Source organism: Pseudopodoces humilis, chromosome 18 (genome assembly GCF_049639895.1).
Source record: "Pseudopodoces humilis isolate 2021_Gansu_Grassland_sample_001 chromosome 18, ASM4963989v1, whole genome shotgun sequence".
NCBI lineage: Eukaryota > Metazoa > Chordata > Aves > Passeriformes > Paridae > Pseudopodoces > Pseudopodoces humilis.
Window position 1 is genome coordinate 17,563,594 of NC_142217.1, and position 15,504 is coordinate 17,579,097.

At 49.5% G+C, this 15,504-nt stretch overlaps 1 protein-coding gene across 1 annotated transcript; it reads left to right on the forward strand.

The window, feature by feature from the left end:
- The first annotated feature begins 256 nt into the window (after positions 1-256).
- Positions 257-14,690, forward strand: COG7 (component of oligomeric golgi complex 7). Its single transcript, XM_005523110.3, has 17 exons — positions 257-503; positions 1,125-1,273; positions 1,760-1,876; positions 2,027-2,195; positions 3,195-3,277; positions 4,007-4,129; positions 5,461-5,659; positions 7,686-7,813; positions 8,019-8,173; positions 9,345-9,461; positions 9,970-10,035; positions 10,697-10,883; positions 11,858-11,998; positions 12,424-12,507; positions 12,826-12,940; positions 13,864-14,007; positions 14,175-14,690. Exons 1-17 carry the CDS (start codon positions 338-340, stop codon positions 14,339-14,341), a joined length of 2,310 nt encoding a protein of 769 aa, XP_005523167.1. The 5' UTR covers positions 257-337; the 3' UTR covers positions 14,342-14,690.
- Positions 14,691-15,504: the final 814 nt, after the last annotated feature.

The window sequence follows — 15,504 nt, forward strand, 5'->3', positions numbered from 1 at the left end:
CGCCCCGGGGCCGCCCCGGCGCTGCCGAGCGTTCCCGGGTGCGCGGCGGGACCGGGCCGCAGCCGCTCGGGCTGTCCCCCGCTGTCCCCCCGCTGTCCCCCCGCTGTCCCCGGCTGTCCCCGGCTGTCCCCCCGCTGTCCCCCCGCTGTCCCCGGCTGTCCCCCCGCTGTCCCCCGCTGTCCCCGGCTGTCCCCCCGCTGTCCCCCCGCTGTCCCCGGCTGTCCCCCCGCCGTCCCCCCGCTGTCCCCGGCTGTCCCCGCGCTATCCCCCCGCTGTCCCCGGCTGTCCCCCCGCTGTCCCCGGCTGTCCCCCCGCTGTCCCCCCGCTGTCCCCCGCGATGGACTTCTCGCGGTTCCTGTCGGACGAGTTCGAGGTGAAGGGCTGGGTGAACGCGGCGTTCCGGGCCGTGCAGCAGGAGGCCCCGGGCAAGGTGGACGCACACGCCGCCACGCTGGTGATGAAGCTGCAGCTCTTTATCCAGGAGGTCAACAACGCCGTGGAAGGTGCGGGGTTCTGCGGGTGCCATGGGCCGGGTGTGCTCCGGCCCTGCCCGTGTGTCCCCGGCACCCGTGTGTCCCCACACCTCAGGTGACCTGTGCCGCCGCCCAGGTGGCGATCCCGGCCCTGCCAGCCTTGCCCGGGCCTCGGGGATCCTCGCACCCCCCTCGGCTCTCGTGGTTATTCACCGACACATCCGCCTTAGGTGCTGGGAAACAGCAGCTCCTGCCAGCGCTGGGTTAGATGGGGTAGCAGGGTACATTTCTTCTCTAGAAGGGTTGCCCAGCCCTGGCACAGGCTGCCCAGGCCAGCGTTGGAGTCCCTGGAAGGATTAAAAAGCTGTGTGATTGTGACACTTGGGGATGTGAGTTAGCGGTGGCCTTGGCAGTGCTGGGGGAGCAGGACAGGACTTGATGGTCTCAGAGGGCTTTTTTAAACCTAAACGGTCCCATCATAAAATACATACTTAAAGTTCAAAGATACATCTGAAGATTTATCTTTGATGTTTTGCTTTTTTGTCTAGTCTTGGGTTATTTCAAGTGCTAAAGACTAGGTAAGATTATTGAAAGCCCACGTGTTCCTGCAAGGGCTCTTACCCCCTCACTGACTGCTCTGTGTTCCTGCAGAAACAAGCCATCAGGCTCTCCAGAACATGCCCAGAGTCCTGCGGGAGGTGGAAGTCTTGAAACAGGAGGCGACATTCCTGAAGGAGCAGATGATCCTTGTTAAAGAAGATATAAAGAAGTTTGAAGAAGACACAGCTCAGTCTATGCAGGTCAGTTCTTGTCTTAGTGTTTAGCTGCAACTGGTGAAATTCTAAAGGTTCCAGAGTTGTTAATATGAAATGATCTTGTGAACTTAAGATCGACAAAACCGCTTCTTTTAACATTAATGGTGGGAAGGTGGGTGTGACACAGGCCTGTGCATGTCTGAGGAACAGCTGCTGCTCAGGTGTCAGTTCAGAGCTGCTGGTACCTGCCTGGGGACACTGCTTTCTGCCTGGGGTGCAGAGCATTTTCAGGCGAAGTAGATACCGAAAGAACAAGACCAGAATTCAAACTAACCTAAACTAACCTTCTCTTGTTTGACTTCGAAAGATGATTTTACATCTCTAGCTCCTTCAGACCATTCCGTCTTCTTGTAATAACATAATGTTTTCACACCTTTTTGTTTTTAAAATAAATTTAAGCAGAAGATGACTCCCAAGTGTGTGACAGTCATTTTTTCAGTGGGGGATGTAGCATTGTGTTTTTTCCTTCAGGTTCTGGTAGAGATTGACCGAGTGAAGTCCAGGATGCAGCTGGCTGCCGAGTCACTTCAGGAGGCTGACAAATGGAGCACACTAAGTGCAGATATTGAAGAGACTCTTAAAACACAGGTAAATACTGAATTATTTGGTCTTTGTGCCTCCAGCTTTTCAAGGAACTGTGTTTAAAAGTGGGATTTTGAAGCGGCTGTGAGTCACATCGCTGCTGCTGACGCTGTCCGAGGTCGCCCTTGGTAACGGGCTGCCTTCCCCTGCTGGCAGGACGTGTCCCTGATTTCAGCCAAGCTGACGAGCATGCAGAGCAGCCTGGCCATGCTGGTGGACACGCCAGATTACTCAGAGAAGTGTGTGCACCTGGAGGCACTGAAGAACCGCCTGGAGGCCATGGCCAGCCCTCAGATTGTTGCTGCTTTTAACTCCCAGTCTGTAGGTCAGTAGCTCTTGGTGTCATTTACTGTCAGCACAGAGTTTATTGTCTTTAAAACAGGGTTTGGGTGGAGAGTTGGTATCCTGAAGGCTCCTGATACTAGGTCCTGGGCTTCTCCTGGTGGAGCAGATGCCCTGGAATGTTTTGGGCTCTGCAGCTGCCTGCAGGCCAGTGCAACTTTGATTTTCCTGTGGTTTGGGGTACCTGTGGCCACTGCAGGAAACAAGAAGATTACAGAATTTTATGGACCATGTGGATGTGTGAGATGGAGGTGCTGCTCAAATAAGCAGAAGGTCCCTGGTTTTCTGTTATCAAGGTATTGGTGTAATCAGGAAGGAAATTTGTTTAGAAGCTTTCTGACTTCCTACTACTTTGTAAAAAGCAGCTTTATAAATTCTCCTTAGAAAATTTGTCTTTTTGGGCAGTTCTTTGTGCCATTCCTTCCCTGTGCTGCTGTCAGCACTTCTGAAAAGTAGTTGTTGTGGTTGTTGACACTCATCTTTGTGCACCTTGAGGTCCTGGAGGGATCTGGGGCTATGGGGTACAAACCAGACTTTTGAGGAACCTGTGTTTCTAAGCTCTGTGCAGGGGCAGCTGTGCCATGAGTTAGTCTGAGGCACAGGGATCATTTTGAGGACAGGTGAAAACAAAGCTGAGGCCTTTATCAGGTATCTTTAGGTTTGTGAGTGCTGGCTTGTTTCTAGAAACTAATTATTTCCTTCTAGGAAATGCTCTGGCTTTATCTGGCTTTAATACTGAATGTGTTCATACTGCGTGCTGGTTAAGTTAAATTCATTCCTTGTGTCTGCTGCTTGATCTTGTTTGAGGATGGATTTCAGGCAGTTCTGCTCCAGTTTGAGAAAATAAGCAAACCAGAGATGAAGTTGTATCTTTCTGTGTGACCACTGTGCCTGCTCCCTTAGAAGAGGATTTCTTGCTCAACTGATGTCCCACCCTCAGCTTTGAGGCTGCTCCTGATGCCTGTTTCTTTGTTTTGTTTAGATCAAGCAAAAATGTTTGTTAAAGTCTTCACTGAAATTGATCGGATGCCCCAGCTTCTCGCTTATTATTACAAGTGTCACAAGGTAAGTGTTTTGGTAACGTTTTAACATTGCACAATAAAAGTCGGAATTCTTGCTGGGCTCTGGCTGCAGAGGGAGCTGCTGCCCCACGGATCTCAGCTGTGCTGTGGTGGGGGATGGCACCTGTTCCTCTCTATTTCCTTCTTCCACTTCTCTTGCTGGCTCTGACCAGCTTTGGTGACTCCATTTGGGTCCTTGTGTCCCTTCCTGCAGCACACACAGGATATGTGTGTCTGCTCCATTTCTCTGTCCCTCATGGTTCTGCTTTGCTTTCTGTGGATGTGCCCATGTCAGCAGTAACTTTATTACTGCAACTTACCAGCTGCTGCCTTCTGTAAACTCTTTTCAGGTAAGATTAAAAGCTGGAATTCCAGACAGTTCTGTAGCCATAACCTGAGCTTCAAATTTCTCACATGACTGTGACTTTTGAGGATTAAGTTCAAGGCTGGGGCTTGCCAAGTATTTCAACTATTATGTGGGGGTATCAGTTGCAATCTCATTTTATGAGTAAAATACCAATGTTAATTAAATCTTTGAATCACTAAGAAGCCTCAAGCTTCATGCTGAAAGTCTTTTCCTTCTGTGGTGCTGAATTATGTGTTAGGCTGAAACATGGAGAGGGGAGCAAGGGTGATGTTTTGGCAGAAGTGCTGTGTGTGGGGAGTGCTGGGTTTGGCATAACAAAAACAAGAGCTGTCAGTTTTCTTCTCAGATGGTTCTATTCCCCATCAGGTGCAGCTGGTGGCCGTGTGGCAGGAGCTTTGCCAGAGTGACCTGAGCCTGAATCGCCAGCTGACCGAGCTGTACGACACCCTCCTGGGGACCTGGCACACCCAGCTCCAGTGGGCAGCACAGGTGCAGAGACAGGTTCATGCTGCTGCAGGGGCAGGAGAGGACAGGGCTGGGCACCCTCTGGATGCTCACAATGCTCTGAAGAGCTCGTGGCTGCTCTCCCTGACTTACACTCTGGGCCTGATTGGTGCAGGATGGGACTTGCAACCCATTTACTGTTCCTTGTCCAGCCCTTGCAGACAGGGTGTGAGCTCTGGTGTTCCACCAGCAGCAAGGTTGCTGTGTTATTGACATTAAAGCTGCTCTATCACTTTCATCTGTACCTTAAGTTAAAACTAATTTGTTGGTGTTGTAAATGTGTGCTGTTGCAAGACATTTGAAATGCCTGAATTGCTTTATCACTTGGCCTGGAGGAAGCCCTCAAGGTCGCTGGACTGATGTGTGTTGCTCTTTGTAAGATATCTGAGGGCTTCTGCTGTCACCCCTTGGAGTCTGTGTTCTTGTTTTCCCTGCCAAGAACAATGTAGGATCAAAAAAAGTTTTTGTCCTGTGGTGAAATGAAGAAATAAGTTCATATTGTTGAAGAGTTTTTCATCCATGAAGGCTGAGATTCTTATCTTCATGTCACAAAGCCAGTGTCAGTGCAAGGCTTGTGCTGCAGAGGAGCTCAGTGTTTCCTTGAAATGTATTTTTTCTGCCTAATGATTCGATGTGACTTACAGGTCAGATGTCAGGTTACATTTTAGCAGATATTCTTTGAACTGGGGATTGTAAGAAATGGCACATGGGGCACAGCTCATGTCACTCAATCTCCTGTGTTGCTTCTGTTTTCTGAAAAACTCTTGGACCTTTTTGATGGTAAACCCAGCTTTCAAAGTAAATGAACAGGATAGCTGATGAAAAAGTCACAATGAAGGCTGTAAAAAGTTTCATGCTAGTGGAGTGGCTGATTCTCAGCTGATTACAGGCTTTGTAGCCTTTCCACTGCTGACTTCTGCCTATCTGACCAGTAATTTGGCTTGTGATATAGTCCTGTGTCTTCATATTTTACTGATTAATGTTGTTTCCCAACACACCTGTGTAAACTGAGTGCACTGTTTCAAATGCCCTCTTCTGCCAGGTGTTTTTTGAATCACTGTAGTGCCTGTGTTCTTCTGAATTCAGTTTTTGGCCTGTGCCTGTGCTTCTAGTTTCTTGGTGGCTGTCCTCAAAGCACAGCAGTAAATATGTACTGCCCTAGACGTGCAGTCAGGCTGTCCTGTGTGCTAGGTCAGCTTTAGCAGAGTGCTTCTGGGTTTTTCACCCCTTGTGAGGTGCTTCAGAGTTGGAAGCTGCCTGCTGCTCTCTGCTGCTGCGTGTTCCTCTCAGGTAATGCAGCTGTTCTGCTGCCACAGGTTTTCAAGAACCCCCATGAAATCGTGACTGTGCTGTTGATTCAAACTCTGGGAGCTCTGGTGCCTTCCATCCCCGTGTGTCTCAGCACTGCCATGGAGAGGACGGGCCAGGACACCAAGCTGACCCAGCTGCTGGAGCTCCACGATGCCACCGTCCACTTCGCCAAGGGGCTGGAGGTGGCCATGCTGCCAAACCTCAGTAAGGCTCTGCCACTGGGTTCTGTCATCCTGTGCTGCCCCCCTTGTAAAGTCCCACTGTGGGATTTTGGTTAGTTTTAGGTGAGGGAGGGATTATCTCTTCTAAGCAATGCCCAGTTCCAGGGCACTTGCACCTTTGTGTTTGTGTGTGTATCTTACACAGGAGCTGTTGACACAGCACTACGTTTCCTGAAGCAGCCCTGTCCTGAGCATGCTGGCTCTGCAGGGTAAATAGCATTTAGCACTTCTCCTTTTACAAGCTTTACTGTTTCTTCTGTCTCCCAGATGAGGAAATGTCTCCAGGGAGGCAGCAAGACCCATTGTGAGTGATCACAGAGCAGAAAAGTTGAGGAGTTTCCTGGAATTGTCACACCTCACTAAACAAGAGAAAACCTGCTTGAAGGCTGCATCCATTGGATGCTTGTATTTGATTTTGTAGTTTTTCTGTTGCTGCTGGCTTAAGGTTTAATCAAGTGACAATGCCTGGTGTTTTTTCTGAGCTGTTGGTAGTTTTTTCCCAGCAGCATCCTCAGTGTTTGTTTCCAAATCTGCCCTGTGCTTTCCCCTCCCTGGGACGTTTGTCATTTTGGTCATGATTGCTGAGTAATTCCCAGAAACCACACAGCACTGAGGTGCTGTGTTTGCACAAGTTTACGCCTGACTGCAGCTGTTGGATATTTATAGTCCCTTATGAATTTGATGGGGCTGCTTCAAAGGCTGCCTATGGGAAAATCCAAAATTAAAGCTAATGGAGCATTCCTGATGCTGTGCTTCCTGTGTTTGGTTCCTCATAACATTGTCTTGAGCTGTTTAAACCCAGATTCTTTCTTGATCCTGTAAATTATGATTGCTGAGCAATGTCAGGGAGTGTGACTGTGTCTGTTGTCTCTCTGGTTGCATACACATCAGTCATTTTCTAGCTTAATTTGTGGTTCATTACAGAAATTATTAAAAAGGGCTTGGAAAAATAATGCTAGATTCTAGAAGATGATGGAATAGGAAGATCACTGTTGAACTGCTATCTGAGTGTGTTAAAAAAAACCAAAACCCAAAGCCTTTATGTCCATCTCTTTTAGTGTGGGGTAAGATGTTTGAGAAAAGAAATATCTCAAGAATGGAAAGGCCAGGTGACTCAGCTGAGAAGAGTCAAACCAGTTCCTGTGTGTATGTGAGGGGAGGGCTCAGCTGTGATTCACAGGATAATTCAGTTTGGAAGGGACTGATGATCTGGTCCAGTCTCCTGCTCCAAGCAGGATCTGCTGTGAGGTCAGGCCGTGGTGCTTGGGATACTGTTCAGTCTGGTCTCAAAAACGTCCAAACACAGAGACAATGCTGGCTTTGGACAGATTGCTCCATTGCTCTCCTGTCCTCAGGGTGTGAAAGTCTTTTCTGATATCCAGGATTCAAAGTCATTTTGGTTTGCGGCAGGTTTGATTTTGGCAGAGCTTAGTGAGAGCAGCTGGTGTCCAGTTCTGAGCTGAGCAATAACCATTCAGCCCTGATTTGTGTTTGGGTTGGCAGCTCCCAGCTCAGGCTTGGCTCTGAGAGGCTGAGTTTGTGCTTCACGTTCAGCTCTGCTTGATGAACGCTGGCACAGTGGCGCTGAGTGAATTGAATTAGTGTCAATTATTTTAAGTGTGAGCTAGGCTTTCTGATAAATGAGGATTGCCCCTGTTTGATGCCGTGGGAGTAATGTGTTTCGCTTCTCAGATGGTTTCAATTCTTCTGCTGTAGGTTGGAATGTTTGATAGATTTTTGTCACCCAGGCTGTTTTGGGTCAGTGAGTGTTAATTTTCTTGAGGCACTTGTTGAGGTAGAACATCTTGGTTTTAGGAAGCAGGTAGAGATAATAATCTTGTTTCTGAAAAAATGAAAAACCCAATCTGTGTAGTTGAGATTGAAGCTGTTGGGCAGCATTCCAAGCCTGTGCAGGCAGCATGCTCTAGGGAAGAACTTCATGTGGCTTGAAGTGAGGCTTTTAGTAGGATGTTCATCTCTCTGTAGACTAAACATCTGATTCTTTGCAGAGGAGCAGAACCTGGTGAAAGTGATGGAGCTGGTGGAAGTGGTGTATGCTCCATACAAGCCCTATCAACTCGAATATGGAGACCTGGAAGAAGAGAATCTCCTCATCCAGATCAGTGCAGTGCCCTTGGTAATGTACCAGTCTTTGTTCCAGGGGGAGGCTTCCACTAAACACAGGGGTCTTTGTCATGGTTACTGCTCTCTTTGCCCCTCTCCCTTTTGCTTCTATTTCCTTTTATTTGTAGAAGAGAGAGCACTGTGTTACACAAGGTGTGTTTTCTCTATTGCCTGGAAGAAGAGTCAGGCTCAGCTTTGTTGTTGCTGTTGTTGTTTAGGAGCATTGGGAAGTGATTGATTGTGTCCAGGAACTGAACCACTCAGTCAACAAACTCTTCATCCTGGCGGCCGGAGCCATCGACAACTGCGTCAAGCTCACGGATGGCCTGGGGGTGTGTGGGCTGCTGAAGGCCCTGAAGGCCCTGTTCTCAAAGTAAGGTGCCTTTAGGGACTGCTCCATTTATCCTGAGCTGGTAGTGAGTGTGCAGCTTGTGGCCAAGGACTTTGTAGTTTATGGAAAATGGCTGAGAGCAGAAAGTGTCTGACTGTACCTTGAATCATCAATATCCCTCTTGCTGCTTCGTTCAAGCACAGGCTGTTTTCTAGAGGAAAAATGGAAGATTTTATGGCTAAATCAAAGGTTTGCCAGCTGTTTTATATTCTGCTTGGGCAGAGTTTTCATTTTTAATAAATACTTTTGAAGGAGAAAATATTTCCCAAAACAAAATAAGGCTGATGAAAGTAGGTCTCAGTGGGGACATAAGTCTGGAGGTTGAACTTGATCATCTTGGAGGACTTTTCCAACCTTATTGATTCAATGAATACACAGTCCAGGACAAGTGACCTCACATTCAGGATCTGCCTGTAAGTGTGAGATACCCCACGGAGTGAGGTTCACTCTTAGGTCTTGTCCTAAAGTATCACTTTCCTGTTCCTGTGCTGATTTACTCCTTATTCCTTCACGATACTGGAAGAGCTGCTCACGAGGTATGAATCAGGTATTGCTGCCCTGTGGGAAGGGGGAAGAGGAAAGCACAGATCTCTGATCTCACCTTCTTTATAGGCAATTACAGAGCAATGTACCTGCCTCCAGCTTATGGGCATTATTAAAAAGAAAACGGGGGTGTGTAGAAGACAGAATGTTCTTTTTATCCGTGCTCTCATCTGGGAGTAGCTGAGAAAACAAATTCATGAGATTGTTGTCACCATGTTCTGGAGTAAGGGCCGAGTGATGATGGAGTTGCAGGAGCCGTATAAACTTTTCCTGGTCTTTCTAGGAGATGATCAATGTAGTGGTAACTAAAATGTCTCACTCCTTTCTCAGGGGTAGAGGGAGCTCCTGGTGATCTACAGGCAGCAAACTGGGATCCACACAGCATCTTTCACACTTCTTGTCTTCAGCTCTAGGCTTGAGTGGGCTGTGGCTCATCAGTTCTTCACATCCACCTGTTTGGAGTGGAACTTCTGTACTCCTTTTAGTATTTCTGGTTCATGTTTGGCCCTTGCAGAGGACTGACTGAGCAAATCACAGGACACGTCTTTGTGCTGCTCTCCAGCCTGTTTTCTTATGCTGGTGCTTCTCTCTGCTCCTTTTCTCACTGCAGGTACACATCTGACTTCACAAATACACTGCAGTCTATACGAAAGAAATGTAAACTGGATGATGTCCTGGCAGATTCCCTGTTCCAGGAGGACTGGACTGCATTCCAAAACTCTGTCAGGTAAAGGGTTTGGGGTTTTTTCTCCGGTTCAGAGCTGATTTTTGTATCAAAGCTGCAAGGGAACTACTTGGGGTCAGCTTGCACAAGTTCCCAGTGCAGAGCACAGGGCTGAGCTCGCAGTGCTGCTGGAAGCACCAGTGTCAGTCATGGGTTTCAGGCTGCTCCTGGGAGGGGAGGGCTGTGGGGCTCCCCACCCTGCCTGGAGCAAGGCTGCATCTCATATCACTTGTCATATTAGCAGCTCTTAGAATTTTTCCCAGTGACACTGAGCTGGCCTTCCCCACAATGACAAGAAGCAGCAGGTGGATGAGGCCATTGGGCAAAAAAAATCAGTGTTGTCAAAAGGATGCAGAGTTAATCACCAGATTGACTCTTGACAGATGTGTGGGGCTGTGGTTTGGTTATGGTGTTTCATAATTACTTGACACGGGTCTGAGATGGGTTCTCTGGGGGGGTCTGGCATTTTCTGCCTCAAATCTCAGTGTGTTTTTGTCTTGTTCTTTCCCAGGATAATTTCCATTTGTGGTGAACTGCTTCATCAGTGTGGAGACTTTGAGCAGCAGCTGGCCAACAGGTGAGCACTGGTGACCTTAATTCATGAGCTGTCGGTGTAGGAACCAAGCTGAAAGAAAACAAACCCCAAGGTGCCTTGGTTGCATAGACCATGGAGGGAAAGGCAGCACTGAGATGGGGCACAGAGTGTTCCACTCCATCATATTGCCTGAGACAACCCCCAGAATCCTTTTCCTTGGATACCTGGCTGGCCACCAATGGGCTGCCAGATGGGGGTCAGGAAGGAATTTTCCACCAGATCAAATTGGCAGGATCCTCACCCTTGTGACACGGGGCATGAATCACGTGCTGAAATGAGTGTAGGTGTGCCTTACCTGATGGCTTCTCTGTAACCTGAGGAGTGTAGGCACACGTAGATCTTGCTCCTCCTTGTGAGCATGCACTGCTCAGCCTGTGGCTCCTGGAAGTGCTGAGCCTGGCCTGCAGTGCTCAGTGGGGCTCCACTGCCCTCGTGTTCCCAGAGCACAAAGCCTCTGTCCTCTCAGCACTTCTGCAGCTGCTGAGTCGCACAGTGGCTGAGAGGACTGGCTGCAGTTGGAGTCTGTCAGTGAATGCTCTCCCTCAAAGTCACTCAAGGGTGGTGCTGGTCCTTGGCCCAGCATGAGGACAGGACTGCTGAGCCCAGAGGGTTCTGCTGGTGACTTTTGTGTACTTGTTTTCAGGATTTTATCAACTGCTGGGAAGTATCTCTCAGACTCCTACAGCCCTTGCAGTTTTTCTGGCTTTCAGGACACCGGTTCTGCAGAAAAGAAGAGCTCTGTAAAAAATCCCTGGCAGGAATACAATTATCTCTTGAAGGAGAATCCATCTGAGTATGCCAGCCTTATGGAAACACTTTACACCCTGAAGGTAGCCCTGGTGCCTGGAGAGCCTGATCTATTACAGTGTGCACTTGGGCCCATACTGGGTAGATGACACCTGGATTTCCCTCCAGTCTAAAGACTTTTCATGCTGGGCTGCAGCCTTTCTGTGGGCTGTGTTCTGCAGAGACACTGATACATGGAGAGATGAAATGTCCAAAGCCAGGAAGTCTGGACTTATTCCATCTCTCCCCAGATCCTGGCTCTGTTTTGCAAACATGCCCTTATCAGCTCAGGTGAGGGAGATTTTATCACAGCGATCATTAGGAAGGTTGTGTTGGAGCCACCTCAGATTCTGGAGCCCACACACCACCTTCTGAGGCTTTCTCTGCCACTTAGGCTCTGCTGCCCTGTCCAGTCTGAAACAGAATTCTGCAGGATCATTCATGCATGAATCTGTGAACAGGGTAGAATGACTGTAGTTATCTTCTCGTGGATCTAAGTTATGTTTGCCATCATTGGTCACATGAAGTAGTGAATTCAAGGTTATGAGTTTTATTTCCTCAAAATATTTTGATTTCTTTGGCACTTGGTTTACCTGCAGTTTTTGTGGTTCCACCTTTAGTGTCATGTGTTTGACTTGAAAGCTTGACTGAACTGTCCCGTTCCACAGGTACTCTTCAGGTAGAACGTAATTGCATGCAGGGCATCAGTTGTGCCCTTTGAGTAAAAGGCAGTTTTGCCATCTTCTCCGCAAGTTTCTCAGTACCCAGCATGTGCCAGAGCCTGGGGAGGCTGGAATGTGATGCTAATTCCTTGTCCTGCAGTTCAGAGAGCAGTGGCAGTTTCTGTTTTGAATGACTGCTTGGAATAGGTCATTCCAAAGGAAACAGGCTGTGCCATCACAGAGGAAAGCTCTGCTGCACAAGGAGGGCCTCATAAAACCTCTGCAAGCATGTTAACACAGCCCCTGTGTGGCCACTTCAGTGCTTGTGTGTGTAAATGTTTTTCTGTCTGTGTCAGGAGAAAGGCACCAGTAACCACAACCTGCTGTCGTCGTCGCGAGCGGCCCTGAGCCGCCTGAACCAGCTGTCCCATCAGCTGGCCTTCGACTCGGTGTTCCTGCGCATCAAGCAGCAGCTGCTGCTGGTCCCCAGGATGGAGGTGGGCACGGGGGGCCTTGGGCTCAGCTGAACAGGCAGGGTTTGCCTGGGGATCCCTTGGGTCAGCATTGCTTCTCTGTCTCCTGCTCAGAACGGTTCTCTCTGGTGCCACATTTCTCCCGCGAGCTTTCCCTTCCCTCACCCACAGCCTTTGCAGCACAGGTGTTTGGAGGCTCTGGTGTTTGTTTGAGGTCTTGCTTTTCTGACCTGTCTGAGCATGTTTCCCACAGGGAGCTGGGTAGAGAAAGGGTGGTGTTTTGGGCCTGAAGGATAACATGGTAAACAGTTTCCTCACCATCTGTGTTCTGCTTCCTAGAATCCCTTGGGTAGGCACAGGTCATGTTGTTGGGTCACCCCTTTCTGAAATACTGACAGGCTTCATGCTCTGGGAAGTCATCAATTCATCCTGCACTCTCTGTCTTACAGGGCTGGAGTTCTGGTGGCATTGGTGAGACCCTGACAGATGACCTGCCAAATTTCAGCCTGACCCCTCTGGAATACATCAGCAATGTAAGAGAGCTCAACTGTCTTTCTGCTCTAGAAAACAAATTGCTGGGAACACTCCAGAGAGCAAAGATTTGCTTGAAGAAGCAGTTCTCTGTACAGGTCTTTCTTACCATGAGTGTTCCAGTGACTGCTTCTCTGACCTTGTGAAAAACTATTTCTTGTACCAAGTGTAATGGTGCACGAGAGTCAATTTGTAGGTGAGTGAGTGGCTGTCAGGCTCAGCTCTCTGCTTTCAGGTGTATTTACTGCAGGTGACTTTTTCTCTGGTAAAGGACTTGGCTCATTTGTTGAGTGACTCAGCTTTTGGTTCTTTTATTCTAGATTGGCCAGTACATTATGTCGCTTCCCCTGCACCTTGAGCCATTTGTCACTCAAGAGGATTCTGCTTTGGAGCTGGCATTACATGCTGGAAAACTGCCATACCCCCCAGAGCAAGGTAGGGAGAGAGCAAAGCTTTCCCATCCTGACATTACACGGGTGGGATGTGTTACAGTGACAAAACCATTGGACATCCCTTTCCCATCACACTGTTTCTTCCAAGAATCCTTCAGTAAAACCAGGAGTAGCCTCTAAATAATGAGTAAAACTTTTTTAGGTTTAATTCAAACTGCAAGCTTTGGCTTGGTCTGTGTGGGTTTGGTGTTCATTAAAACAATGGTTTGGGGTCTGCAGAGTTCTGTTGGGTTTTGGCTCCTGTTCTGGCTCCAGGGGGCTGCTGTGTCACTAATCCTGCTGCAGGTAACAGCAGTAGCCACCTAACGCCTTTCCCTGCAGGCTGGCAGTGTACCTTGTGCTGGGCTTAGTCTCTTTACGGTGTTATTTGCACAGACAGTGAAGAAAGCGCAGAGCCTGGTATTTACAGTCTTCCTGGACCCTCCCAAAAGTATGCTCTTTAGTTCAGGCTTTTGCATTTACTATTATGTCACCTTGAAGCATTTACATGTTGTAATGGCTCGATAATTTTCAAAACACTAATGAACACAGGCTGCCTTAAGGGCTGGAAAAAACCTCGTGCGAATCCGTGTCAGTGCCGTGGTTTGCAAACTGCTCCTGGGAGAGGATCCTGTGGGAGGTGCCAGGCAGTGCCCTGTCCCAGCTGGTCCCCATCAGCCCTTTGGGAGTGACTTACCTGGAGAGTATCCAGGGGAGTGTTTTGTGTCTGGAGCTCATGTCAGTGGTGTACAGTACAGGCAGAGCACAGGACTGCTTTGATTACCCCAGAAGCAGCTGATAAACTCTGCCTGCCTCCATGTCCTGTGGAAGGAGCAGTCAGGTGTTGTTACCCAGCTGGGATGATGTGTTGTACAAAGCCAGCAAGGGCGGGTGGGGAGCTGGCAGCTGACGGGACTGTCTGTGCAGGAGACGAGCTGCCCGAGCTGGACAACGTGGCTGATTACTGGCTGGGCTCCATCGCCAGGGCCACCATGCAGACGTACTGTGAGGTGATCCTGCAGATCCCACAGCTCACCCCACACGCCACCAAGCAGCTGGCCACGGACATCGGTGAGCGCGGGCACCGGCCCCGGCACGGCTGGCGTCACACACGGGCTGCTCTGCACTGCTGCATTAGCCACTGCTGGGGACAGGGTTCCCTCTGTCACCAGCAAGGCTGTCTTTCATCTCACGGTGTCTATTGCCAGTTAAATACAAGTTTTTCCTTAATTTTGCAGATTATCTCATAAATGTGATGGATGCCCTGGGCCTGCAGCCGTCGCGGACGCTGCAGAACATTGTAGCTCTGCTGAAGGCCAAGCCAGAGGAGTTCCGCCAGGCTGCCAAGAGCCTGCCCCGCCGGACGGCAGCTGCCATCGCAGCCATGAGGGGCCTGGAGGGCTAGCTGTGCCCTCCCTGCCTCTGGCATCACTGTCAGGAGTGCCTGGAGGGCTAGCTGTGCCCTCCCTGCCTCTGGCATCACTGTCAGGAGTGCCTGGAGGGCTAGCTGTGCCCTCCCTGCCTCTGGCATCACTGTCAGGAGTGCCTGGAGTGCCAGCTGTGCCCTCCCTGCCTCTGGCATCACAGCCATGAGGGGCTGGAGTGCCAGCTGTGCCCTCCCTGCCTCTGGCCCCTGCTCAAGGACTCACCTCCTCAGACTGTTTTTCATTTCTGCAAGGACAGTGAAAAGATCTTTGGGGACTAGGGGAATTTATTTCAGACTAACTTTTAATAAATGTCTTTGTCTAGGAAAAGCTTGTTCTATTTTTCCATTTTTGGAAATAAAGCTGTCCTACAGCCAGGTTTCCCAAAAACTCTGGATGACCCTGAGTAGGTTGAGGAGGGCTGGAAATGTTCTGCCAAGTGCTGTAGAATTCATGCTTTGTGGCTGCTTTTTCAGATAACTTAATCTCCTGTGTCCCAGGTGATGGGGTAGCTGCAGGACAGAGGGGGCTGCCTGTAGGCAGTGGCCACTGCTCAGGGCTGTTGGAAATGCAGGGTCAGGAAGGGTCTTTTCAGCTGGCACTTGAGGCTTGATCAAGCTGGGCCCTGAGAATAAAACCAGCTTTGTAGGTTGTTCCTGGTGCAGTTTCACTATTCTACTGAAAACCATGAGGTTTTTAAGGAATTTAAGGAAAGTGGTGCTTTCTTGTAGAATTTATTACCATTTGTTATGTAGATTTTTGTGAAAGAGCTGGTCTAGCCTTAGTGTGCTCTCTTGGGAGACAGTGGGGTGGAATCCAGGGAGTCCCAAAACTGGGATGCCAGCTGAGTCTCGAGCACCTGCCCCTTGCTCAGGCTGCTGTGGGTCTGCCTGGGGAGAGCTGGGCTGGGACAGAGCTGGAGCCAAGCACTGGAGACACTTCCCACTTTTATGAGATGTCAGGCACCTCCGTAAGGCAGCTGTGACTGGAATGGTGAGCTGTCCCTGTCCTGCAGGGAACACTCTGTTCCCTTCACTCCTGCTGTAGGGAGGGTGAAGCTCAGCAGCCGTGCCTCTCCTTCCCCTGCCCGGCTCTGCTGGGGAGGGTTCTGGGGCTGTTCCCTGTCTGCTGCTGCTGGCCTGGG

Bases quoted from the DNA above. Each gene is read 5' to 3' on its own strand.
- COG7 (XM_005523110.3), top strand. From the start codon at position 338: ATGGACTTCTCGCGGTTCCTGTCGGACGAGTTCGAGGTGAAGGGCTGG. The intron at 4,130-5,460 runs GTGCAGAGACAG...CTGCTGCCACAG, and splicing joins AGCTCCAGTGGGCAGCACAG to GTTTTCAAGAACCCCCATGA. The intron at 11,999-12,423 runs GTGGGCACGGGG...TCTGTCTTACAG, and splicing joins TGCTGGTCCCCAGGATGGAG to GGCTGGAGTTCTGGTGGCAT.